The sequence below is a fragment of the Loxodonta africana genome, chromosome 15, assembly GCF_030014295.1.
Source record: "Loxodonta africana isolate mLoxAfr1 chromosome 15, mLoxAfr1.hap2, whole genome shotgun sequence".
In the NCBI taxonomy this organism is placed as follows: Eukaryota; Metazoa; Chordata; class Mammalia; order Proboscidea; family Elephantidae; genus Loxodonta; species Loxodonta africana.
In genome coordinates this window covers 47,567,884-47,589,659 of record NC_087356.1, presented here as the reverse complement: position 1 = coordinate 47,589,659, position 21,776 = coordinate 47,567,884, and the positions used below count along the sequence as shown (strand labels likewise).

The window sequence follows — 21,776 nt, the reverse complement described above, 5'->3', positions numbered from 1 at the left end:
TCTGACTGCGTTCTGCTAAGTGAACTGCAGGGAGGGAAAAACAGATTTGGGGCCTGGCCAGGCTTGGTGTGCACCATGGCATCTGCAGTGTTGCATCCTGAAAACATTCTTCCAAGTAAGAACCTAAATGATGCTTTTCCAGGAGCTCGGGTCTGAGGCCATCTGGTTCCGTCCACAGCCCCTGGATGCAGGGAACTTCAAACTGCTAATGTCTCCCGTTCCCAGCCTATTTCCTAACCTATGTTCAGCAAAGATCCAATGTCTCAATAACTTGTTCTCCGTTTTAAACTGAGTTTCTTGTCCCTGAGAAGTGAAGGACTGTAGATGATCAGATTAACAATGCAATCACCTTGTGTGTTCTGTTCTTGGTCCCCGAATGAAAACAAAACAAAAACCAGTTGCTGTCGAGTGACTCCAACTCATGGCGATCCCACGTGTGTCAGAATAGAGCTGTGCTCCGCAGGGTTTTCAACGATCTTTCTTCTGAGGTACCTCTGGGTGGACTCGAACCTCCAACGCACCCGTTAGCAGCTTAAAGCAGAGACGGTTTGCACCACCCAAGCACTACTTAAAAAGGCACTACACTACTAGGATGGAGAACTTAGTCTAATTCCTCTCCATGCTTATGAACCCTAGCTCCTGGCTAAACTGGTCCTTTCTGAATTCTGTGGAGGCAGCTGTAGGTAGGCTTTGAAGTGCTACACACCTGGGTTTGGATCGAGGCTCTGTCACTTGCCACTGGGTACTCTCCCCGGCTGGGAAACGGGGCAGTCAGTGCCGGCCCGACCCAGGGTGGACTTTCAGCCTCCAGCACTTGTGGGGTCAGGGACGCTCGGCCTGGGTCCGCCTTTCCTGCGAGGCCGCGCTGGGTCCGAAGGATGCCCGCTCTGGGCTCGGGCGCCGGCCCAGCCTCCTCGGGGAGCCGGGCGGGCGCGCTCCCAGGCGCATTCCTGCCCGGGCAGCCCCTCCTCCTTCAGCCTTGGCCAAGGGGCTGGCGCCTCCCCTCCTCGCCGGGACTGTCTCGTGCGGGCGCCTGCGGACGTTGGTGGCTGCGGGTGCTCCGGCATAGGGTGCGCCGCGCACCTTGATCCGAGACTGCGCCTCTGCGGGCGAGCGAGCGCCGCGGGCCGGGCAGCGCGGATCCCAGCCGACCCGGTGCGCTCCGGCCTCCCTCCCTGACAGAGCCGCGAGGGGCGGCTGCCGCATCGGCGGGGACGAACTCGGCAGGAAAGGCAGACAAAGTTATTTCCCCTTCACACGCAGAAAGGTTCCGATGGACAAGATGGTGCCCAGCTCTGCCTGCGCGCTCTTCCTTCTGCTGCTGCTCCTCGCCAGCCCCGAGTCTCGGGCTTCCCAGGTCAGTGTCCCGCCTCTCTCCTCTCCCGCTCGCGGGACCGGGGCTGGCCACATTCCACTCGGATGCTTGGGTGGGGGGCTTGGAGCATTCATGGGCTGGGCTTTAGGTGTTGGAAGGGAGGCGCAAACTCCCCCACCTATCACCTCAGATGCTTCTCGGGCCAGGCGTCTGGGAGGACTCGGCTTGTGTCCCACGGGACGCCTAGACCCGCCGAGCAGTTTGTGCCAGCGCGTTGGTTCTCCGGCGGCGGAGAGGCTCGGCGTTAGAATCGCAGGTTGGAGGAAGATTTCTTCCGGATTTATGAGATGTGGGTCTTTCCTGGGTCTTCATGAGAGCTCAGTCACCCAATTAAATCAGATGTCTCTGCCCTCCAACTTCCAGTATTTAAATTTCTAACTGAAACATCCTTCTCACCACCATCAACTCTTTGAACACGTGCATGACTTTCTTAGCAGTTAGCAGCACTTCCAAGGCAGGGCTGGCGTGGAGGTTTCGGAAGCAATCTTATCCTGAGCCTGCGACGTCTTGGATATGGGGCTACATTTTCTCTCCCACACAGAGGCAGCTTGCTGTTTTATCTTTTTGCATTTTTATTTGTTCAACAAGTCCCACTGGATTAATTTTTTTTAATTTTATTGTGCTTTATGTGAAAGTTCACAGCGCAAACTAGTTTCTCATGCAAAATTTATGCATAAATTGTTTTGTGGCATTGGTTGAAATCCCAGCAAGGTCTCAGTACTCTCAATCTTCCCACCCCCTCAGGTTCCTGAATCCATTCTTCCAGTTTTACTACCCCTTTCTGCCTTCTTGTCTTTGCTTTTGGGCAGGTGTTGCCGGTTTGGTCCATACACTCTATTGAACTAAGAAGCACGTTTTTCACGTGTGTTATTGTTTGTTTTATAGGCCTATCTAATCTTTGGCTGGAAACCCTGGTGACTTAGTGGTTAAGACGTACTACTGCTGCTAACCAAAAGGTCGACAGTTAAGTCCACCAGGCGCTCCTTGGAAACTCTATGGGGCAGTTCTACTCTGTCTTATAGGATCACTATGAGTTGGAATCGACTCGATGGCAATGGGTGCTTGTGTGTAATCTTTGGCTGAAAGATGGACTTTGGGAGTGGCTTCAGTTCTGAGTTAGCAGGATGTCCCGGAGCCATGCTTTCAGGGGTTCCTCCCGTCTTTGCCAGACCAATAAGTCTGGTCTTTTTTTTTTTTGTAGATTTGAATTTTGTTCTGCATTTTTAACTTGTTCTGCCTGGGACCCTCTATTGTGATCCCTGTCAGAGTGGTCAGTGGTGGTAACCTGGCACCGTCTGGTTCTTCTGGGCTCAGGCTGCTGGAGGCTGTGGTTCATGTGGTCCATTAGCCCTTTGGACTAATATTTTCCTTGTGCCTACCGGATTAATTTACTTGGCCAGGTTCACATTTATATTACCTATTAACCAAAAAACCAGACCAGTTATCATCTAGTTAAATGAGACTCATGTGTTTCAGAGTGTAATTGTGCCCCATAGGATTTTCAATGGCTGTGACCTTTCAGAAGTAGATCTTCTTGTGAGGGCCCTCTGGGTGTATTCTAACTGCCAATCCTTCCATTAGTAGCCAAGTGCTTAACTGTTTGCATCATCCCCAAAAAACCCTTTGCCCATTGCGTGGATTCCGATTCATAGCAACCCTATAGGATAGAGTAGAACTGCCCCATAGAGTTTTCAAGGGTGTAATCTTTATAGAAGTTGACAGCCACATCTTTCTCCGAAGGAGCAGCTGGTGGATTCAAACCACCAACCTTTCCTTTAGCAGCCGAGCTGCTTTCACCGCTGCGCCACCAGGCTCCTTTTGTGCACCACTCAGGGATGCCATATCACCTATTAGGAGGTGATTTTTTAAATTAAGGAATGCAGATTAAAATTAATCTTCTGAAGGTAGAACTGGAATTGTCAGATTCACAGCCAGCAACAACCAGACTAGCTCTGGCAGCCAGAGAGACCCTTCCCTCTGTGATGGGCCTGGTCGGTGGGCAGCGGTGCAGACAGTGGCTACCTCAAGCCGACCAACAAAAACAGTAAGAGTAGTCAGGAGGGAGGCCTGCACTACTTACTGAATGCCTAATGTCTATTGGGCTCTTTGCTTAGTGTCCTCCAGATGTTAATTCTCAGAGCAGCCCTGTGAGGTGGGGACTGTAGTCACCCCTAATTTGTAGACGAGAGGACTGAGGCCCAGGGAGGTTGTGACTTATTCAAGGTCACATACTCAGAAAGGAGTGGAATAAATTCAGTTTCTGTAGTTGGGCTCCAAGCCTTTCCCATTCCTACAGATGCTCGTTCATACTTCCTGCCCTAGGACCAAATTCCTGGGCCAGGCAGGCATGCCCATGTCTACCTAGAAGCTCCTGGAGTGTGGGAAGGAATTCTAGGCAGAGGAACTCATGTCAGACCAGATGTGGGTGAAGATAGTGCAGGTGGTGGTGAGTGGGTCCTGCAGGAAGCTACTCAGACCAGGCTGGGTCTAGTGGTTCATACCCACCTGGGAGCTCCACAGAAGAAAGGCCTGGCGATCTGCTTCCATAAAGATTACAACCAAAAAAATCCTGTGCAGCAATTCTACCCTGTAACCCGTGAGGCCTCCGTGAGTCAGAACTGACTTGGCAACGGGGAAAAAATTCTTTAGATCACAAAACCAAAGTAGACCTCAGGGGCAAAGGAAGAAAGGGCCGGAGGCACAGATGGGTGCATCCCCAAAATGGCTCCCAGCCTGGGCCAGCCCAGGAGGCAGGGTGGAGAGAATGTATGATGAGACACTTGGGTGCCAGGCCCTGTCATTATCTGATCTTAGCTACGTGTACCCTCTGGGAATGGGTTAATACCTGTCTCCTGAAGTGACCGAGAAAACAGGTGAGATGGTGGCAGTTTTCAGATGTTTGCAGCTCATTCAGGCTCTGTTCCTGGAAGACCTGGGTCCTATCCCCGCTCTGCCACATCCAGGCTTTACCAAACTCCTTGTCCTCTAAACCTTAGTTTCTTCATCTGCAAAAGCACCTGTCTCACTGAGCTGTGTGAAAAGGGAAGAGAGCGAAAGGGATTATCCGTAGAAGTTCATTTTAAAAAATTTAGTGAAACTATCTGTCATGGATTGAATTATGTCCCACCAAAAATGTGTGTATCAATTGGGCTGGGCCATGATTCCTGGTATTGTATGATTTTCCTATATGTCGTAAATCCTGCCTTTATGATGTTAATGAGGGAGGGTGGGCAGCAGTTGTGTTAGTGAGGCAGGACTCAATCTACAAGATTGGATTGTGTCTTGAGACAATCTCTTGAGACATAAATGAGAGAAGAGAGCAGAGAGATGGGGGGACCTCATACCACCAAGAAAGCAGTGCTGGGAGCAGAGTGTATCCTTTGGACACAGGGTCCCTGCACCTGAGAAGCTCCTTGACCAGGGGAAGATTGAGGAAAAGGACCTTCCTCCAGAGGCAACAGAGAGAGAAAGCCTTCGCCTGGAGCCGACACCCTGAATTTGGACTTTTAAGCTACTAGACTGTGAGAAAATTAACTTCTCTTTGTTAAAGCCATCCACTTGTGGTATTTCTGTTATGGCAGCACTAGACGACTAAGACAGAATTTGGTACCGAGAGAGTGGGGTGCTGCTCTAACGGATACCTAAAATGTGGAAGCGGTTTTGAAACTGAATGGACAGAAGACTCAGAAGAAAGTGAGGAGAATTGTTAACACCAAAGAAGGCACAGATGGTGAGAAACAGCAGGAGAAAACCAGCAGCAGCAGAACCAGGAGACCAGCGCGAGATGGTGCTGGAGCCAACCCACGGAGCAAGAGAGCCGAGTGCCTGTGCGCAGGAGGCTTCCCTGCAGAGTGTGGCGCTTCCGGCCACTTACTGGTGAGCTAGGCTTGCCGACCCATGGAGCCAGAGAGCTGAGTGCCTGTGTGCAGGAGGCTTCCTGACAGGGTGGGTGCTTCTGGGCACTTATCAATGAAGCTACTGAGCTTTGGAACACTTGCCCCAGCAGGGCAGATGCGGGTGAGAGGCCTGAGGAGCCGAGAGGCCCAGAAACCATGAAGCAGAAGCTGAAGAGACAAGGAACACAAGAAGCCGAACTGCCCTAGTCTCAAAAGGTATGGTCATGACCTCAGGGGTTTCAAAGGCTAGAGCCACGGCCTCTGGTGTTTCTAAGGGTGGAGTTACCACTCAGGTGGACTAGGAGAATGGTGTGCCTAAAGCTGAGGGAGCACAGTTGCCATCCCAGTGGGCCCGGAAGGTGGAGTTCAAGCCCAGGGCTGAGGGGCATCCGCTCAGAATCTGGAGAGTGTGGCTAATACCTAGAGTGTGGAGGGCATGGCCATTGTGTAAATTGTCTCAGAGAACAGAGAATTATTTTCAGAGCTTTGAGGGCTAATGTAATGTGTTCTGCTGACTTCCTTGGTGCCTGTTATCCCTTCTTTTCCTCCAGTTTCTCCCGTTTGTAATGGAACTGTCTAGCTTGTGCCTGTTCTGCCATTTGTACCCTTGGAAGCAGATAACTTGTATCCTAGATTTCACAGTTAAAGAGGAATTTTTGGATTTTGAACTTGGATTTAAGACTTTTGCTATGATATGATGGAACGACTATGTTTTATGTGTTGCAAAGATGTGATTTTTTGGGGGCCAAAGGGTGGAATGTCATGGACTGAATTATGTCCCCCCAAAAATGTGTGTATCAATTGGGCTGGACCATGATTTCCAGTATTGTGTGATTTTCCTGTATGTTATAAATCCTGCCTCTATAATGTTAATGAGGGAGGATGGCAGCAGTTGTATTAGTGAGGCAAGACTCAACCTACAGGATTGGATTGTGTCTCAAGGCACTCTCTTGAGATATAAAAAGAGAAACAAGCAGAGACACAGGGGGACCTCATGCCACCAAGAAAACAATGCTGGGAACAGAGCACGTCATTTGGACACAGTGTCCCTGTGCCTGAGAAGCTCCTCGACCAGGGGAAGATTGAGGACAAGGACCTTCCTCCAGAGCCAACAGAGAGAGAAAGCCTTCACCTGGAGCCAGCACCCTGGATTTGGACTTGTAAGCTACTAGACTATGAGAAAATAAATTTCTCTTTGTTAAAGCCATCTACTTGTGGGATTTCTGTTATGGCAGCACTAGATGACTAAAACACTATCCTTCACCATAAATCCCTTGGTTGAGGTGTCCCTCCTCACCTGCACTGGTCTGGGCAAGCCTGCAGGATAAACTATAAGGAAGGCCTCAGGACCTCCTAGCTGCTTCTCATTTTTCAGGTCTCTGCTCAAATAAGCTCCCCTTTGCAGAGGTCTTTCCAACACAATTCTAAACAGGTCCCCTCCATGCCCTTGTATTTTTATTATGATCCCCTAAAGGGCTCTGGCAAAGGACATCACTGTTTCTAATGATATATTTTGATGGATTTTGCATTTATTGTCTGTCTTCCCCTGTATAGGGTTCCAGGGGCAGGGACCAAATGTGGATTTAATAAAAAAAAAAAAAAAACATGGTCTTTATTAAGATAATGTGCATTAAAAGATAATAAAATAATTTATTTCCCTGTGTTGTTTTAATTGTAAAGGACAAAGAAAATTATTTACATTTATATGATTTCTTTTTTACTTATCGTGATTTAGATGAAAGTTTACCAAGCAAATTAGTTTCTCATTAAACATTTAATATGCAAATTGTTTTGTGCCGTTGGTTGCCAGCCTAACAGTGTGTCAACTCTCTGCGCTTCCCAACCTTAGGTTCCCCATTACCAGCTTTCCTGTCCCCTCCTGCCTTCTCATCCTTGCCTTTGGGCTGGTGTGTCCATTTAGTTTCATGGGCCTGTCTAATCTTTGGCTGGAGCTCTGGTGGCACAATGGTTAAGAGCTATAGCTACTAACCAAAAGGTCGGCAGCTAGAATCCACCAGGTGCTTCTTGGAAACTCTGTGGGGCAGTTCTACTCAATCCTACAGGGCCGCTACAAGTCGGAATCAACTCAACAGCAACAGTTTTTTTTTTTTTTTAATAATTTTTATTGTGCTTTAAGTGAAAGTTTACAAATCAAGTCAGTCTCTCACACAAAAACCCATATACACCTTGCTACACACTCTGAATTACTCTCCTTTTTTTTTTAATGAGACAGCCTGCTCTCTCCCTCCACTCTTTCTTTTTGTGTCCATTTTGCCAGCTTCTAACCGCCTCCACCCTCTCATCTCCCCTCCAGGCAAGAGATGCCAACATAGTCTCAAGTGTCCACCTGATCCAAGAAGCTCACTCCTCACCAGCATCCCTCTCCAACCCATTGTCCAGTCCAATCCATGTCTGAAGAATTGGCTTCAGGAATGGTTCCTGTCCTGGGCTAACAGAAGGTCTGGAGGCCATGACCAGCGGGGTCTTTGCAGTCTCAGTCAGACCATTAAGTGTGGCCTTATGAGAATTTGGGATCTGCATCCCACTGCTCTCCTGCTCCCTCAGGGATTCTCTGCTGTGTTCCCTGTCAGGGCAGTCATTGGTTGTAGCCGGGCACCATCTAGTTCTTCTGGTCTCAGGATGATGTAATCACTGGTTCGTGTGGCCCTTTCTGTCTCTTGAGCTCATAATTGCCATATGTCCTTGGTGTTCTTCATTCTGCTTTGATCCAGGTGGGTTGAGACCAATTGATGCATCTTAGATGGCTGCTTGCTAGTGTTTAAGACCCCAGACGCCACTCTTCAAAGTGGGATGCAGAATGTTTTCTTAATAGATTTTGTTATGCCAATTGACTTAGATGTCCCCTGAAACTATGGTCCCCAGACCCCTGCCCCTGCTACACTGGCCTTCGAAGCATTCAGCTTATTCGGGAGACTTCTTTGCTTTTGGTTTAGTCCAACTGTGCTGACCTCCCCTGTACTGTGTGCTGTCTTTACCTTCACCTAAAGTAGTTCTTATCTACTATCTAATTAGTGAATGCCCCTCTCCCACCCGCCCTCCCTCCCCCTCTCTCGTAACCACAAAAGAATGTTTTCTTCTCAGTTTAAACTATTTCTCAAGTTCTTATAATAGTGGTCTTATACAATATTTGTCCTTTCGCAACTAATTTCACTCAGCATAATGCCTTCCAGATTCCTCTGTGTTATGAAATATTTCACAGATTCCTCACTGTTCTTTATTGATGCATAGTATTCCATTGTGTGAATATACCATAATTTATTTATCCATTCATCTGTTGATGGGCACCTTGGTTGCTTCCATCTTTTTGCTATTGTAAACAGTGCTGCAATAAACATGGGTGTGCATATATCTGTTCGTGTAAAGGCTCTTATTTTTCTAGGATATATTCCAAGGAGTGGGATTGCTGGATCGTATGGTAGTTCTATTTCTAGCTTTTTGAGGAAGCACCAAATCTATTTCCAAAGTGATTGTACCATTTGACATTCCCATCAGCAGTGTAGAAGTGTTCCAGTCTCTGCACAGCCTCTCCAACATTTATTATTTTGTGTTTTTTGGATTAATGCCAGCCTTGTTGGAGTAAGATGAAATCTCATTGTAGTTTTCATCTGCATTTCTCTAATGGCTAATGATCGTGAACATTTCCTCATATATCTGTTAGCTACTTGAATGTCTTCTTTAGTGAGTTGTCTATTCATATCTTTTGCCCATTTTTTAATTGGGTTATTTGTCTTTTTGCAGTTGAGTTTTTGCAGTATCATGTAGATTTTAGAGGTCAGACGCTGATCTGAAATGTTATAGCTAAAAACTTTTTCCCAGTCTGTAGGTTGTCTTTTTACTCTTTTGGTGAAGTCTTTGGATGAGCATAGGTGTTTGATTTTTAGGAGCTCCCAGTTGTCTATTTTTTCTTCTATATTCTTTATAATGTTTTGTATACTGTTTATGCCATGTATTAGGGCTCCTAACATTGTCCCTATTTTTTCTTCCATGATCTTTATCAACGGGGTTTTTTTAATCTTTGGCTGAAGGTGAACTTCAGGAGTGACTTCAGTACTGAGTTAAAAGGGTATCTGGGGGCCATACTCTCAGCGTTTTTCCAGCCTCTGTCAGACCAGTAAGTCTGGTCTTTTTTTGTGAGTTAGAATTTTGTTGTACATTTTTTTCTGGCTCTGTCTGGGACCCTCTATTGTGATCCCTGTCAGAGCAGTAGGTGGTGGTAGCCAGGCACCACCTAGATGTGCTGGACTTAGTCTGGTAGAGGTTGTGATAGTTGTGGTCTTTCCCTTGTCTTTGGTTTTCTTCGTTCTCCCTTGCTACAGATTGGGTGAGACCAGTGGAGTATCTTAGGTGACTACTCAGAAGCTTTTAACACCCAGATGCTACTCACCAGAATAGCATGTAGAACATTTTCTTTATAAACTATGTTACGCCAATTGAGTTAGATGTCCCCTGAGACCATGGTCCCCAGCCCTTAGCCCGGTAATCTGGTCCCTCAGAGAGTTTGGATGTGTCTATGGAGCTTCCATGACCTTGTCTTGGACAAGTTGTGCTGACTTCTCCTGTATTGTGTACTATCTTACTCTTCAAATTTACCATTTATCTATTGTCTCGTTAGTGTTTTTCCCTCCTTTCCCCTCCCCTCCCTCATAATCATCAAAGATTGTTTCTTTCTGTGTGTAAACCCTTTCAGGAGTTTTTATAGTAGTGGTTTCATTCAGTATTTGTCCTTTTGTGATTGACTTATTTCACTCAGCATAATGCCCTCCGCACATGGATTTTTTTTAACTCGGTGTTTTTTGTTTTTTTTACCTAGTGCATAGTAACAGCTTGGAGTCTCTGGGTGGTGCAAACAGTGAATGCACTTGCCTGCTAACTGAAAGGTTGGAGGTTGGAGTCCACTGAGAGGTGCCTTGGAAGAAAGGCTTGGCAATCTGCTTCTGAAAAAATCAGCCATTGAAAACCCTATGGAACACAGTTCAACTCTGACTCACATAGGGCCTCCATAAGTCAGAATCTACTTGAACACAACTGGTAACTGGGAGTGGGAGTTCAGAGGACTCAGTGGAGCGTAGAACATGTTTGTGCTGGTGCTGGTCTGAGCAGGTTTGGGCTGAGGCTGTGGTCTCAACCGGGCTGCACATCAGGTCATTCAGGGAGCTTCAAAAAATCTTGATGTTGGTCTCACTCCAGAGATTCTGATTCAGTTTGTCTGGGGTGGGGCTCAGGCATCACTATTTTTAAAAATAATTTATTTTATTTTTCTTGTTGAGAATATATACAGCAGAACATATACCAATTCAACAGTTTTACATGTACAATTTAGTGACATTCATTACATTCTTTGAGTTGTGCAACCATTTTCATCCTCCTGTTCCTCCCCCATTAACATAGACTCACTGCCCACTAAAGTTCCTGCCTAATCTTTCGAGTTGCTTTTGTCTATTTGATCCCACATATATAGATCTTAAAAGGGCATAATGCTCAAAGCATTTTTCACTAGTTAGGTTAAACTATTGTTTGGTTTTAAGGAGACTTCAGGGGGTATTTTGGTTTAAGATTTACAGATTATTTCAGGACAATAGTTTCAGGGGTTCATCCAACCTCCATGGCTCCAGAAAGTCTGGATTCCATGAGAAGTTTAAATTCTGCTCTGCATTTTCCCCTTTTGATCAGGATTCTTCTATGGACCCTCTTATCCAAAATGTTCAGTAATGGTAGCCAGGCACCATCCAGTGAACATCAGTATTTTTTAAAATCACCTCTAGTGATTCTAATAGAGCAGGTGCCTAAGATCCAAGGAACCCCAGCTTTCAGAGTTAAAAGCGATGGACCCAGAGGAGGGCCAAGGGCAGGGAAATTCACAGAGGACACAGGACTGGACACATGAGATCTGAGATGACTTGGTGTACCTGGAGTTTACCTGATCTGAAAATAATGTAAGCCCTGGGGCCCTTGAACCAGCAGTAAAACCTATTGGCTGGTGAAGACTCAGCCAGTGTTTGGGGGGAATGAATTGTACCCACAGGACCGTCTACCACAGAGGAGATGGGTGGGGTCAGGCAAGAGGCACCGGACAAAGGCCCAGTGACAAGGCATCCCCAAGGCCATCCAGGTACAGGCAGTGGGAGCACTTCCTGGAGCAGCCCACAGCCCTAAATAGGGTTCCACTGTTTGACCCTAGCAGTGCTCACTTTGTTGTATTAGGTGACAGCCCAGGGGAAACATGATGGGTGTGTACCTGTGTGTGCACGTGTGGTTTTCTGTGCATGTGTCTGCATATGGCTGTGTGTGTGTGTTGTCTGTGCATGTATGTGCATATGTCTCTGTGTGTGTGCATGTGTGTGTGCTTGAGTACATGTGTCTGGGTATATGAGTGTATGTGCATGACGATGTGAGTTATTGTGTGTGCACACGTGTCTGTCTATGTGCCTGTGTGTGACTGTGTGTGCACGTGTCTGTGTGTGCACACATCTGTGTGTAATTTTGTGTGCGTGTGTTTGTGTGAATGTGTGATGGTGTGTGTGGTGGTGTGCATATGTGTGTGCATATCTATGATATACGTGTGTGTGTGTGTTTGTGACAGGGTCACGGGTGAGCTGCTTTCTGCGAGGTTCTGGAGCAGCAGTTCTGTGGCGATGGACAGCCTTGTTTATCTCTCCTGCTGTTCTCCATAGCTTTCCCTTTGTCTACCTCTTGTCAGCACGTCTGTCCTGAGGCACTTCCCAGATTCTTGTGACCGGCTGATGGAAAGTAGGTAGTCTTGAGGAAAGAAGGGAGGCCAAGCAGTGTGGAGAGCTCATGAGTGGGTGCCCTTTCTCTCAACATTACTCTCCTCTGTGCTCTTCTGACTGGAAGGGAAACAGCCCTGATGAAGAGACAAGACAGAGAGAATATTTAACAAACCCCACTCTGCCCTGGTGGTGCAATGGTTAAGAGCTCAGCTGTTAACCAAAAGGTCAACAGTTCAAATTCATGACCTGGTCCTTGGAAACCTTATGGGGCAGTTCTACTCTGTTCTATAGGGTCACTATAAGTCAGAATCAACTCAAAGGCAATGGGTACTCTACCCTACCCCTGACGATGCCTCTAGGTGGGCAGGAGGCGCAGGATCTCAGCCTCCTCACCCTGTGGGGTAGAGTTCTATGGTGTCTCAGAAGATCTCCACTCCTCAAAGCCTCTTTCTGTTACCAGATGTCACAGAGTGATACCATTAGAAGGTCACTCTTTTCGTTTTCCTCCTCCTGCTTGGTACATTGCTTTTTTACAGTTAAACTGAAAAAAATTTTGTTAGTGTACATTTCCATGATTTTCATCATAAAGTTGTATTCTTTGTGGTAACCACCACTACAGTCAGAATACAGAACAGTTCTATCTCCCCAAAACCACATCTCGGTATCTTTTGTAGTCACATCCTCTCCCACTCCAGGCCCTGGCCACCATGGATCTGTTTTTTGTCACTAGTTTTGCCTTTTCCACAATGTCATGTAAATGGAATCAAAGAGTACACAGCCTTTTGAGTCTGGCTTCTTTAACTTAGCATAGCGCATTTGGGATTCATGCACGTTGTTCTGGGTACCAGTACCGTGAAGTTGATTCCTACTCTTGGCGACTTCACATGTCAAAGTTCCTTGTTATTGCTGAGTAGTGTTCTGTTGTACAGGGGTACCACAGTTGTTTATCAGTTCACCCACTGAACAACACCTGTTGTGTCATTTCCGATTTTTGGATTATGATTAGATCTGCTATAAACATTCACTTCAGCTTTTGTGTGAACATACATTTTCATTTCTCTGAGGAAATGCCTAGGAGTGGAAATGCTGGACCATATGGTAAATGCATGTCTACCTTTGTAAGAAACTGCCAAACCTTTTTCAAAAGAAATTGTACCATCTTACACTCTCACCAGCAATATATGAAAGACAGTTACTCTGCAACTTTGCCGGCACAGTTTTTCTTTGTTTTGCGAGTGTGTCTTTTTCTGTCATTCTAATAGGCAGTGGTATCTCACTGTAGTTTTGTGTTTCCCTGATGACCAATAATATCGAGCACCTCATTTTGCCATACGAATAACCTAGTGGGTAAAGTATTTGTTAAGTCTTTTGTCCATTTTTTAAAGTGAATTGTTCGTTTCCTTATAGTTGAGTGCTCTTTATATATTCTCAACACAAGTCTTTTTTCAGGTGTTGGTCCGTAACTTGTGTTAACAGTGCCTTTCACAGAACAAAAGTCTTAAATTTTAATCAAGTCCAATTTATAATTTTTTTTTATGGATCGTTCTTTTGGTGTCATGTTTAAGAACACTTTGCCTAACCCCAGGTCACGAAAATTTTCTTCTTTCAAATTTTTATAATTTTGTATTTTACATTGAGATCTATGATCCATTTTGAGTTAATTTTTGTATTCAGATATGAGGTTTTTATTGAGGACTGTTTGTTGCATATGGATATCCACTTGTTCTAACATCATTTGTTGAAAAGACTATTGAATTGCCTAAAAACCTTCCTAAAAATCAGTTCATCATATATTTATTTCTCCCAGTGACATGGTGTCTTTATTACTATAACTTTATAGTAAATCTTAAAGTCAAGTTGAGTGAGCCCTCCACTTACTTTATTCTTTAGTAATAAAAAAAAAAAAAGAACTTTATTCTTTTTCTAAATTGTTTCGGGTATCCTAGTTTCTTTGCCTTTCCATATAAAGTTTTGAACCAGCTTTTGTATATTTACCAAAGAATCTTACTAGGATTTTTATTGAGATTGCATTAAGCCTATAGATCCATTAGGGGGGAGCTGGCATCTTCAGGATATTAAGTCTTCCAGTCTGTGAACTCAATGTACCTTTCTACTTGTTTAGATTTTGTTTCATTAGCTTGTTTTAGTTTTCAGCATACAGATTCTGTACATGTTTTGAGAGATTTATAACTATGTGTTTCATTTTTGGAAGCTATTTTAAATGGTATTACTTCAAAATTTTTAATTACCAATTGTTTATTCCTAGACGATAGAAATCTAATCGACTTTCCTGTGTTGACCTTGAATCCTGAGACCTTGTTAAACTCACTTATTAGTTTTAGGGTATTTTTTGTGGATTCTTTCAAGATTTATTACATAAACAATCATGTCATCTGTGAATAGGGGCAATTTTACTTCTTCCTTTCTAATCTATGTGTCTTTTTTTCTCTCTTCATTTTGCCTTCTTATACTGACTAAAACTTCCAGTACTATGTTGAATGTGAGATTGGACACCTTTGCATTGTTCTAGAATTTAGGAAGAAAACATTCAGTTTTTCAACATTAAATATGGTGCTGGCTGTATGTTTTTTGTAGATACCACTTATCAGGCTAAAGTTTCCCTCTAATCTTAATTTGCTACAGTAGCATAACAACCATTGTGAGGATGGAGCAGGACCGGGCAGTGTTTTGTTCTGTTGTATGTAAGGTTGCTATGAGTTGGAACCAACTCTACGGCACCTAACAAAAACAGCAATTTATCATGAATGGATGTTGAATTTTGTCAGATGCTTTTTCTGCCTAAATTGATGTGATCTTGTGGGTTTTTTTTTCTTCTTTAGTTAGTAAGGTGGATTACCAGCCTTGAACTCCTGGGATAAACCCTGCTTGGTTTGCTAGCATTTTGTGAGAATTTTTGCATCTGTGTTAATGAGGCATATTGGCCACTGCCGTCGAGTTGATTCTGACTCATAGTGACCCTATAGGACGGAGTAGAAGTGCCCCATAGAGTTTCCAAGGAGCATCTGCTGGATTCCAGCTGCTAACCTCTTGGTTAACATCTGTAGCACTTAACCACTATGCCACCATGGTTTCCTGGTCTATTGCAGGGGTCAGAAAACTCACACAAGCAATTGTGATGCAAAAGCAGCCATAAATGACAGGTAAATGAATTAGTGTAGTTGGACTTGGTTCACGACCATGGTTTTCTGACCTCTGCAATAGACCAGGGCTGAGTAGTTGTGACAGAGACCATATTGGTCCACAAAGACAAACATGTTTACAACGGCCCTTTATTTACGTATATAAAGTTTGCTGCTCCCCGGTCCCTTGTTTCTTCTGTAATGTCTTTGGTTTCGGGATCAAGACAATAGTAGCTTTATAACATAAATTGGGAAGTGTTTCTTCTATTTTCTGGGAGAGATTTTACAGAATTGTTGTTATTTCTTCTTGAAATGTTTGGTAAAATTCACTGACGGAGCCATTTGGGCCTGGAAATTTCTTTTTTGGAAGATTTTAAATTATGAATTCAGTTCCTTTGATAGATACAGGACTATTAAGGTTAGATTTTTTTTTTTCCTTGAGTGAGTTTTGGTAGTTTGTGTGCTTAAAGAAATTGGTCCATAACCACTCTCCCTTGAAGCACCTGCTTTTAATGCTTTTAAATACCATGGAGGTTATCTCACAATTCTAGAAACTGATCTCCTGTGATGACAGGTAAATACTTTGTTCCATTGCTCAGTGCAGAGCCAAATAGTCAACTATGATTAACTTCCTTTCTTGTGTAACTTCTCGGTTTCTTGAAGTTTTTCCCTCTTGTCTTCTCTGTCACCTACATAAGCTCAATTGTTTCCAAAAATTCATATAGCTAATCTGTCAGGGCTGTTTTCCCTGAAGACTGTACTCCCTAGTTCTCTGCTCTTCTGCTCTGGTCTTGCTCTCTGTAGGCTTATGCCCGGAGGCTCCCCAAGGACTTGGGCTTTCTGCTGTCCTGAGTGGGAGTCTGTGTTTTCTAGACTGGAGTCTGTGTCTTCGTCTTTTTTGATTTAGTCCCTCAATTTTTTTTTTAACACATCCTCAGGAAAATTATTTTTAATTCATTACTGTTTTGTTTTCTCACTGTTAGATATTACCATTTTTCTAGACTGAGGCTTTAAAGCAGGCAAGAGTAGCACCATTATCCCCATATGGTTAGACAAGGACTCTGATGTGCCCAAGAAAGTATCAGCTGAATCCTAATGTTGGGAGCATGGCCAGAGGAAGAAGTGAGAGGAGGAAAAATGGCCCTGCCTGTTTTTTCTACTGACTGACTGAGTGCTGCTTGGCCAACTCACCACTCCACTGACTTCCCAGAGAAAGCCTCTTTCTGGGTGAGACTGGGGGGAGGGTTGGAGAACTACTCCTTGATATGGGAACTAATGAGATAAACCAAACCAAAAATCAAACCCACTGCTGACAAGTTGATTCCAACTCACAGCAACCATATAGGTAGGACAGGGTAGAACTGCCCCATAGGGCAGACTGGCACATCTTTCTCCTGCTGAGAGCCTGGTGAGTTTGAACCTCTGACCTTCCTGTTAGCAGCTACATGTTTAACCAACGTGCTACGGGGCCCCTTAATGAGATAAAGAAGGGTAGAAAAAAGAAAATTTAGCATAGTGTGGCCTGGGTCAGCTCATCAATGCCAGTTTAGCTGCCAATTGACTGCCTGAGCTAGTAAGGAGCCTGATGGCTAAGAAGCTTGTTTTTTTTATAAACCAAACCCATTGCCATCGAGTCAATTCTGACTCATAAAAAAAAAAAAAAAATTTTTTTTCATAGAGACCCTATATATATATGTATAGAGAGAGAGTTATTTCAAGGAAATGGCTCACATAGTTATGAGGCTGTGTTCTCCTGGTCCCATCTCTGCAGCAGGGGGCTGGGGTGTGAGAGTAAGACCAGAAACTGGGTGCACTGCCCAGGGAGCCTTACCTGCTGTAAAAATGGTGTGGTGGCAGTGTCAGACCTCCTGGTCTAATTTCACAAGGCGGGAGGGCAATCGTTATCAGCATGAACAGCCTAAGGCTGATTGCTTTGAGGTGAAGGTCAGACATACCTCAACCCTCCAATCTTTTTACCAATTCTGATACCAGCCATCTGTTCACAGCACTCTCTATTTCTCTGCTGGGCTGGATAATTCTTTTTAACGACAACACAGAACTCACAGACCGTACTTACAGTTATGGGTTTATTAGGAAAGTAACAGATTACAATTCAGGATCAGGAATGACTCAGGATACAGTTCTGAGATCAGAACAGCCTCTTGCCAGCTATGCCTGCGAGGCAGGCCTCTCTCTGGCCCTCGGCCTCTCAGCCCTTCGGCCTGGCAATCTGCCCTCCTCGGGAAAGTTACTAAGCTCTTTAGCTCCACTCGTAAGTGACCAAGGGCACCCTATTCCAGTAAGCTTCCCCCGAAGGCGCTTAGCTCTCTCGCTCTGTGGGTTGGCAAGCCTAGTTCTACTGACAAGTGCCTGGAGGCACTGGACTTTGCCAGGAAGGTTCCTGCCTGAAGGCACTCAGCTCTCTTACTCTGTGGATCGGCACACCCACTGTAACCACCTTACTCCATGGGATGGGAAGCCCACTGCGCCATCTCGTGCCAGTCTCCTGGTTCTGCTGCTGCCATTTCTCTGCAGTCGTTCTTCTGCTGCCTCTTCTTGTGGTCTTGCACTGTCTCTGGTGTTACAGCACGCTCTCTCTCTCTGTCTCCTGGGTCTAAAATGTTCTCAGTGCAGGGATCCTGGGTCCAAAGGACATGATCCGCTCCTGTCTGTTCTTCTTAGTGGCAGTAAGATCCATGCCTCTCTCTGGGACTGACTTTTTTAAAGCCTAGTGGTATGGCAGAATTGACCAATCCCCTTGTCAGTGTTCCATACATCTTATTTGCATGGTACCCCCCGCCCCACAGGGGTTTCATGCATCTCATCTGCATTCTCAGCAGGCTGTTCAATCCCCTTGGTGGGCCACAAATACCGTATTTGCATAGTCCCACCCAATCATTTTGTGGGAGGCAAAAAGACTGACTATAAGGGCCACAGTAAGTAATTCAGTGCAGCACACCTGCCTACAGGGAGCTGAGAGAGTCAGATGATTCACAGGATGATTTGAAGAAAGGAAAGGCTCACAGAGCTCCAAGTCAGGGGTGTCTGTAATAGTAGATACAAAAAACCTGCTTGTAGAGAAGCATCTACATTACATTTTTGCTGCAATGAGAACATCTGCCAGAATTACTTCTTGGAGCTCCTGCATTTTAGGTCTTGTCTCTGATTGTTTAATAAAAGATTTTACCTTTCCAGAAGGAATCTAACTGGTAAGATGTTGTACTCATTCAACAGTATGTTCTAAGAACTCATGACGTTGCTGGGCCAAGTGCTGTCCTGGGCCTGAGGAAGCAGTGGTGCCATGCGTGAGGCAGTGTGGCAAGTGGTTAAGACTCACAGTGGTGACCTGAATCCTGGCTCTGACTCTTCTCGCCGAGTGATCTGGGGCAATGTACTGCCCCTTGTGAATCAGTTTCCTTGACTGAACAATGGGGATAATATGTATACCCATCTCTTGGTGTGGTAGCGAGGAGAAAATGAATGACATTGAAAGAATAGGCCATCATAAGTGCTCAGTATGTGTCAGGGGAGAGAAAGATGAAGAAGGCAGAACCTGCTGTCAAGTTGCTGACCAAGCAGTAAGCGAAAGACAAACCAAGAAAAGTATCAGGGCATAAAACTGAAATGGCGTGTTGTGTTGGAGGGTGGCCAAGAGGTCTTCTAAGTGAAAGTGGAAAGACAAGGAGTACGACTTTTGAGGATCAAGGGCAGATTCTTCTGGGCAGAGGAAACAGCCAGTGCAAAGGCCCTAAGGTGGGAATGAGCTTGCTGAAATTGTGGAGGAACAGAGAGAAGGCTCAAGTGCTGAGAACTTGGTGGATAGGAAGGGAGCCCTGATCACAGGCCAAATCACACATGGCTTTGTAGGCAAAATAATGGTCTCTTAAAGATGTCCATGTCCTGATCCCAGGAACCTGGGAATTCATTAACATTACATGGCAAAGGGAGATTAAGGTTGCAGATGAAGTTAAGGTTGCTAATCAGGTGACTTTAAGAAAGTGAGATTATCCTGGATTATCTGGGTGGGCCCAATGTAATCACAAGGGTCATTAAAAGCTGAAGAGGGAGGCAGAGTAATGCAATATGAGAAAGATTCCACTGGCCATTGCTGGCTTGGAAGATGGAGGAAAGGGCCATGAGCCAAGGAGTGTTGGTGGCCTGTAGAAGCTGGGAAAGGCGAGGAAATGGATTCTCCCTTAGAGCTTCCAGAAGGAACACAGCCCTACTGACAGGTGGATTTTAGTCCATTGAGCTCTGCATCAGACTTCTGACCTACAGAACTGTAAGATAAACTGTAAAATTTGTGTTCTTTTAAGCGGCCAAATTTACGTTGATTTGTTACTGCAGTAATAGAAAACTAATACACTCTGCAGACTCCATGGTGAGGCGTTTACTTTATTCTCATGGGTGGGGAGCCATTTAGTGGGATTTAAAAAGAGCAGCGATGCATTCTGCCTTCTCTATTTGGGAATCAGACATTGTAGGAGGGCAAGTGAGTAGGCAGGGAGAGTGGGTGGGATGCGAGTGCCATGGTCCAAAAAGGGTGATTTCATTTGCACCACTGCCTTCCCATCCAGAAACACTTGATATTTTTCATTAGAGCATGCAGGAAAATCTGAGGGCACACCACACGTTTTGTTTAGCTTTCAGAACCATCTAGGTGAGTTACTCTGAGAATAAGGACTCAAGGCTCAGAATCCTCATGCAGTGACTGAGCCCTCAGCATCATTTTATCCCTCTCTCTTTTTTGCCCATGCTGCCTGCCAGACTTAGGGTCTCTCCCCACCCCCACCTTTCTCTTCCACTTCCTTAGAGTCAACCACAGAAGACACGGCTTTCTGGTAAAATCCAGATGTCAATTTTCACAAGTCACGTAACTCTTGAGCCACGTATGAATGTACATACATGTGTGTGCCACACACTAAGACAAGCTAGCATGCATGTTCCTGCGAGGGTCTGTGTGTGTGTGTATGCATGGAGGGTGGGCTACAGGGGCCACTACAGCCTAGGGGCCTTCTCCAAGCCTTTCATCCTGCTTCTCTGGGCTGAAGAAAGAAGGCAGAACAATGATTTTAGACTGGATGGATTAGAAGCAATGTGATGTGTCAGATAGCCCCATCATCTACCAGCCAGGTGTCCTTGAGCCTCAGTTTCTCTGTAAAATGTAGATAATAATGTCTGCCTAATAGGGCTGTTGTTGTTAGGTGCTGTTGGGTTGATTTCAACTCGTAGCAACCCCATGTAACAGAGCAGAAGTGCCCCATAGGGTTTTCTAGGCTGTAATCTTTATGGGAGAGGTCCTCAGGCCTTCCTTCCATGGAGTGGCTGGTTAGTTTGAACCACTGACCTTTCAGTTAGCAGCCCAGTACTTAACCATTGTGCCACCAGGGCTTCTTCTGGTAGGGCTAATGAGGACTAAATGAGATAAAGATTGTGCTGTTTTCTATGTCGGCACCTGGCACATAGTAGGGGGCATGGTAAATATTTGTAGAATAATGAATGAATGAAGAGTAGATGCAATCTAGTAAGTTTCTTGGCCTCTTTATTTTCTAACCTTTCTCTCTCCCTCTATATTCATACTGGGTAAAATCCCAAATGGAAATAAGCAAAATGCTCCCCCATTTCTGTGGCAAGGAGGTCATCAAGAAGTGGAGAGATGTGGGGAAAAGCTTTGTGTATTGGGTGAGCCCCAGCAGGGGATTGCAGCTGGATATGCAGCCACTTCTGTCAGAACTGATGGAAACCCTGGTGGCGTAGTGGTTAAGAGCTACAGCTGCTAACCAAAAGATCAGGAGTTTGAATCTACCAGGCGCTCCTTAGAAACTCTATGGGGCAGCTCTACCTTGCCCCGATAGGGTCGCTATGAGTCAGAATCAACTCCACGGCAACTGGTATGTCAGAACTGAGCTCCCCACTGGGCTGAGCATTAAAGGGAATCAGGTATTTGCTGAAGATAATGCCATTGCTGTTAAAGGCAGAACCAAGTCTGCACGTGAATGTGTCAACTGGATAAAAGGTATCTGGGTAGCAAGCGGATGAAAGGGTAATAGGAGTTTGGGAGGTAAGATTAATATGAGATCCTTTGGGGCTCACATTTACTTCTTTCCTTCACTCATTCATTCTTTTTCGTTCATTCATTCAAATGCAATGTATTAACCTTATACTCAGTGACAAGGATTCAAAGTGTTTCAAACTTAGTTTCTGACCTCAGGAATGCAAAGGGGACAGAGAAGAGGTGAGCTGGGAGGACCCAGAAGGTGGGCATGGAGGCTAGTGAAGGCAGAGCAGTAAAATGAGAGGAGGCAGGAGATGGACAGAGTCAAGACTCTGCAGGTGCTTGAGGACCCATCTCTAAAGTGGTCCCAGCCACCCTGTCACATCAGGGTCTGCAGAAAGCACAAAACAAACAAACCCAAAACTATTTAGTCATTGAATTGGTTCCAACTCATAGCAGCCCTATAGGACAAAGTAAAACTGCCCCATAGGGTTTCCAATGCTGTAATCTTTACAGAAGCAGACTGCCACATCTTTCTCCCATGGAGCAGGGCTGATGAATTCGAACCACTGACCTTTCAGTTAGCAGCTGAGTGCTTAACCACTGCATCACCAGGGCTTC

At 45.2% G+C, this 21,776-nt stretch overlaps 1 protein-coding gene across 1 annotated transcript in view; it reads left to right on the top strand.

Annotated features, from left to right (window-relative positions):
* Positions 1-1,273: 1,273 nt before the first annotated feature.
* The window catches only part of FBLN7 (fibulin 7), a 104,326-nt gene continuing 83,823 nt past the window's right edge, over positions 1,274-21,776 (top strand). The window contains exon 1 of the mRNA XM_064268307.1: positions 1,274-1,631. Within this exon, the coding sequence (XP_064124377.1) occupies positions 1,274-1,631 (358 nt within the window). The remainder of the gene's footprint in view (positions 1,632-21,776) is intronic.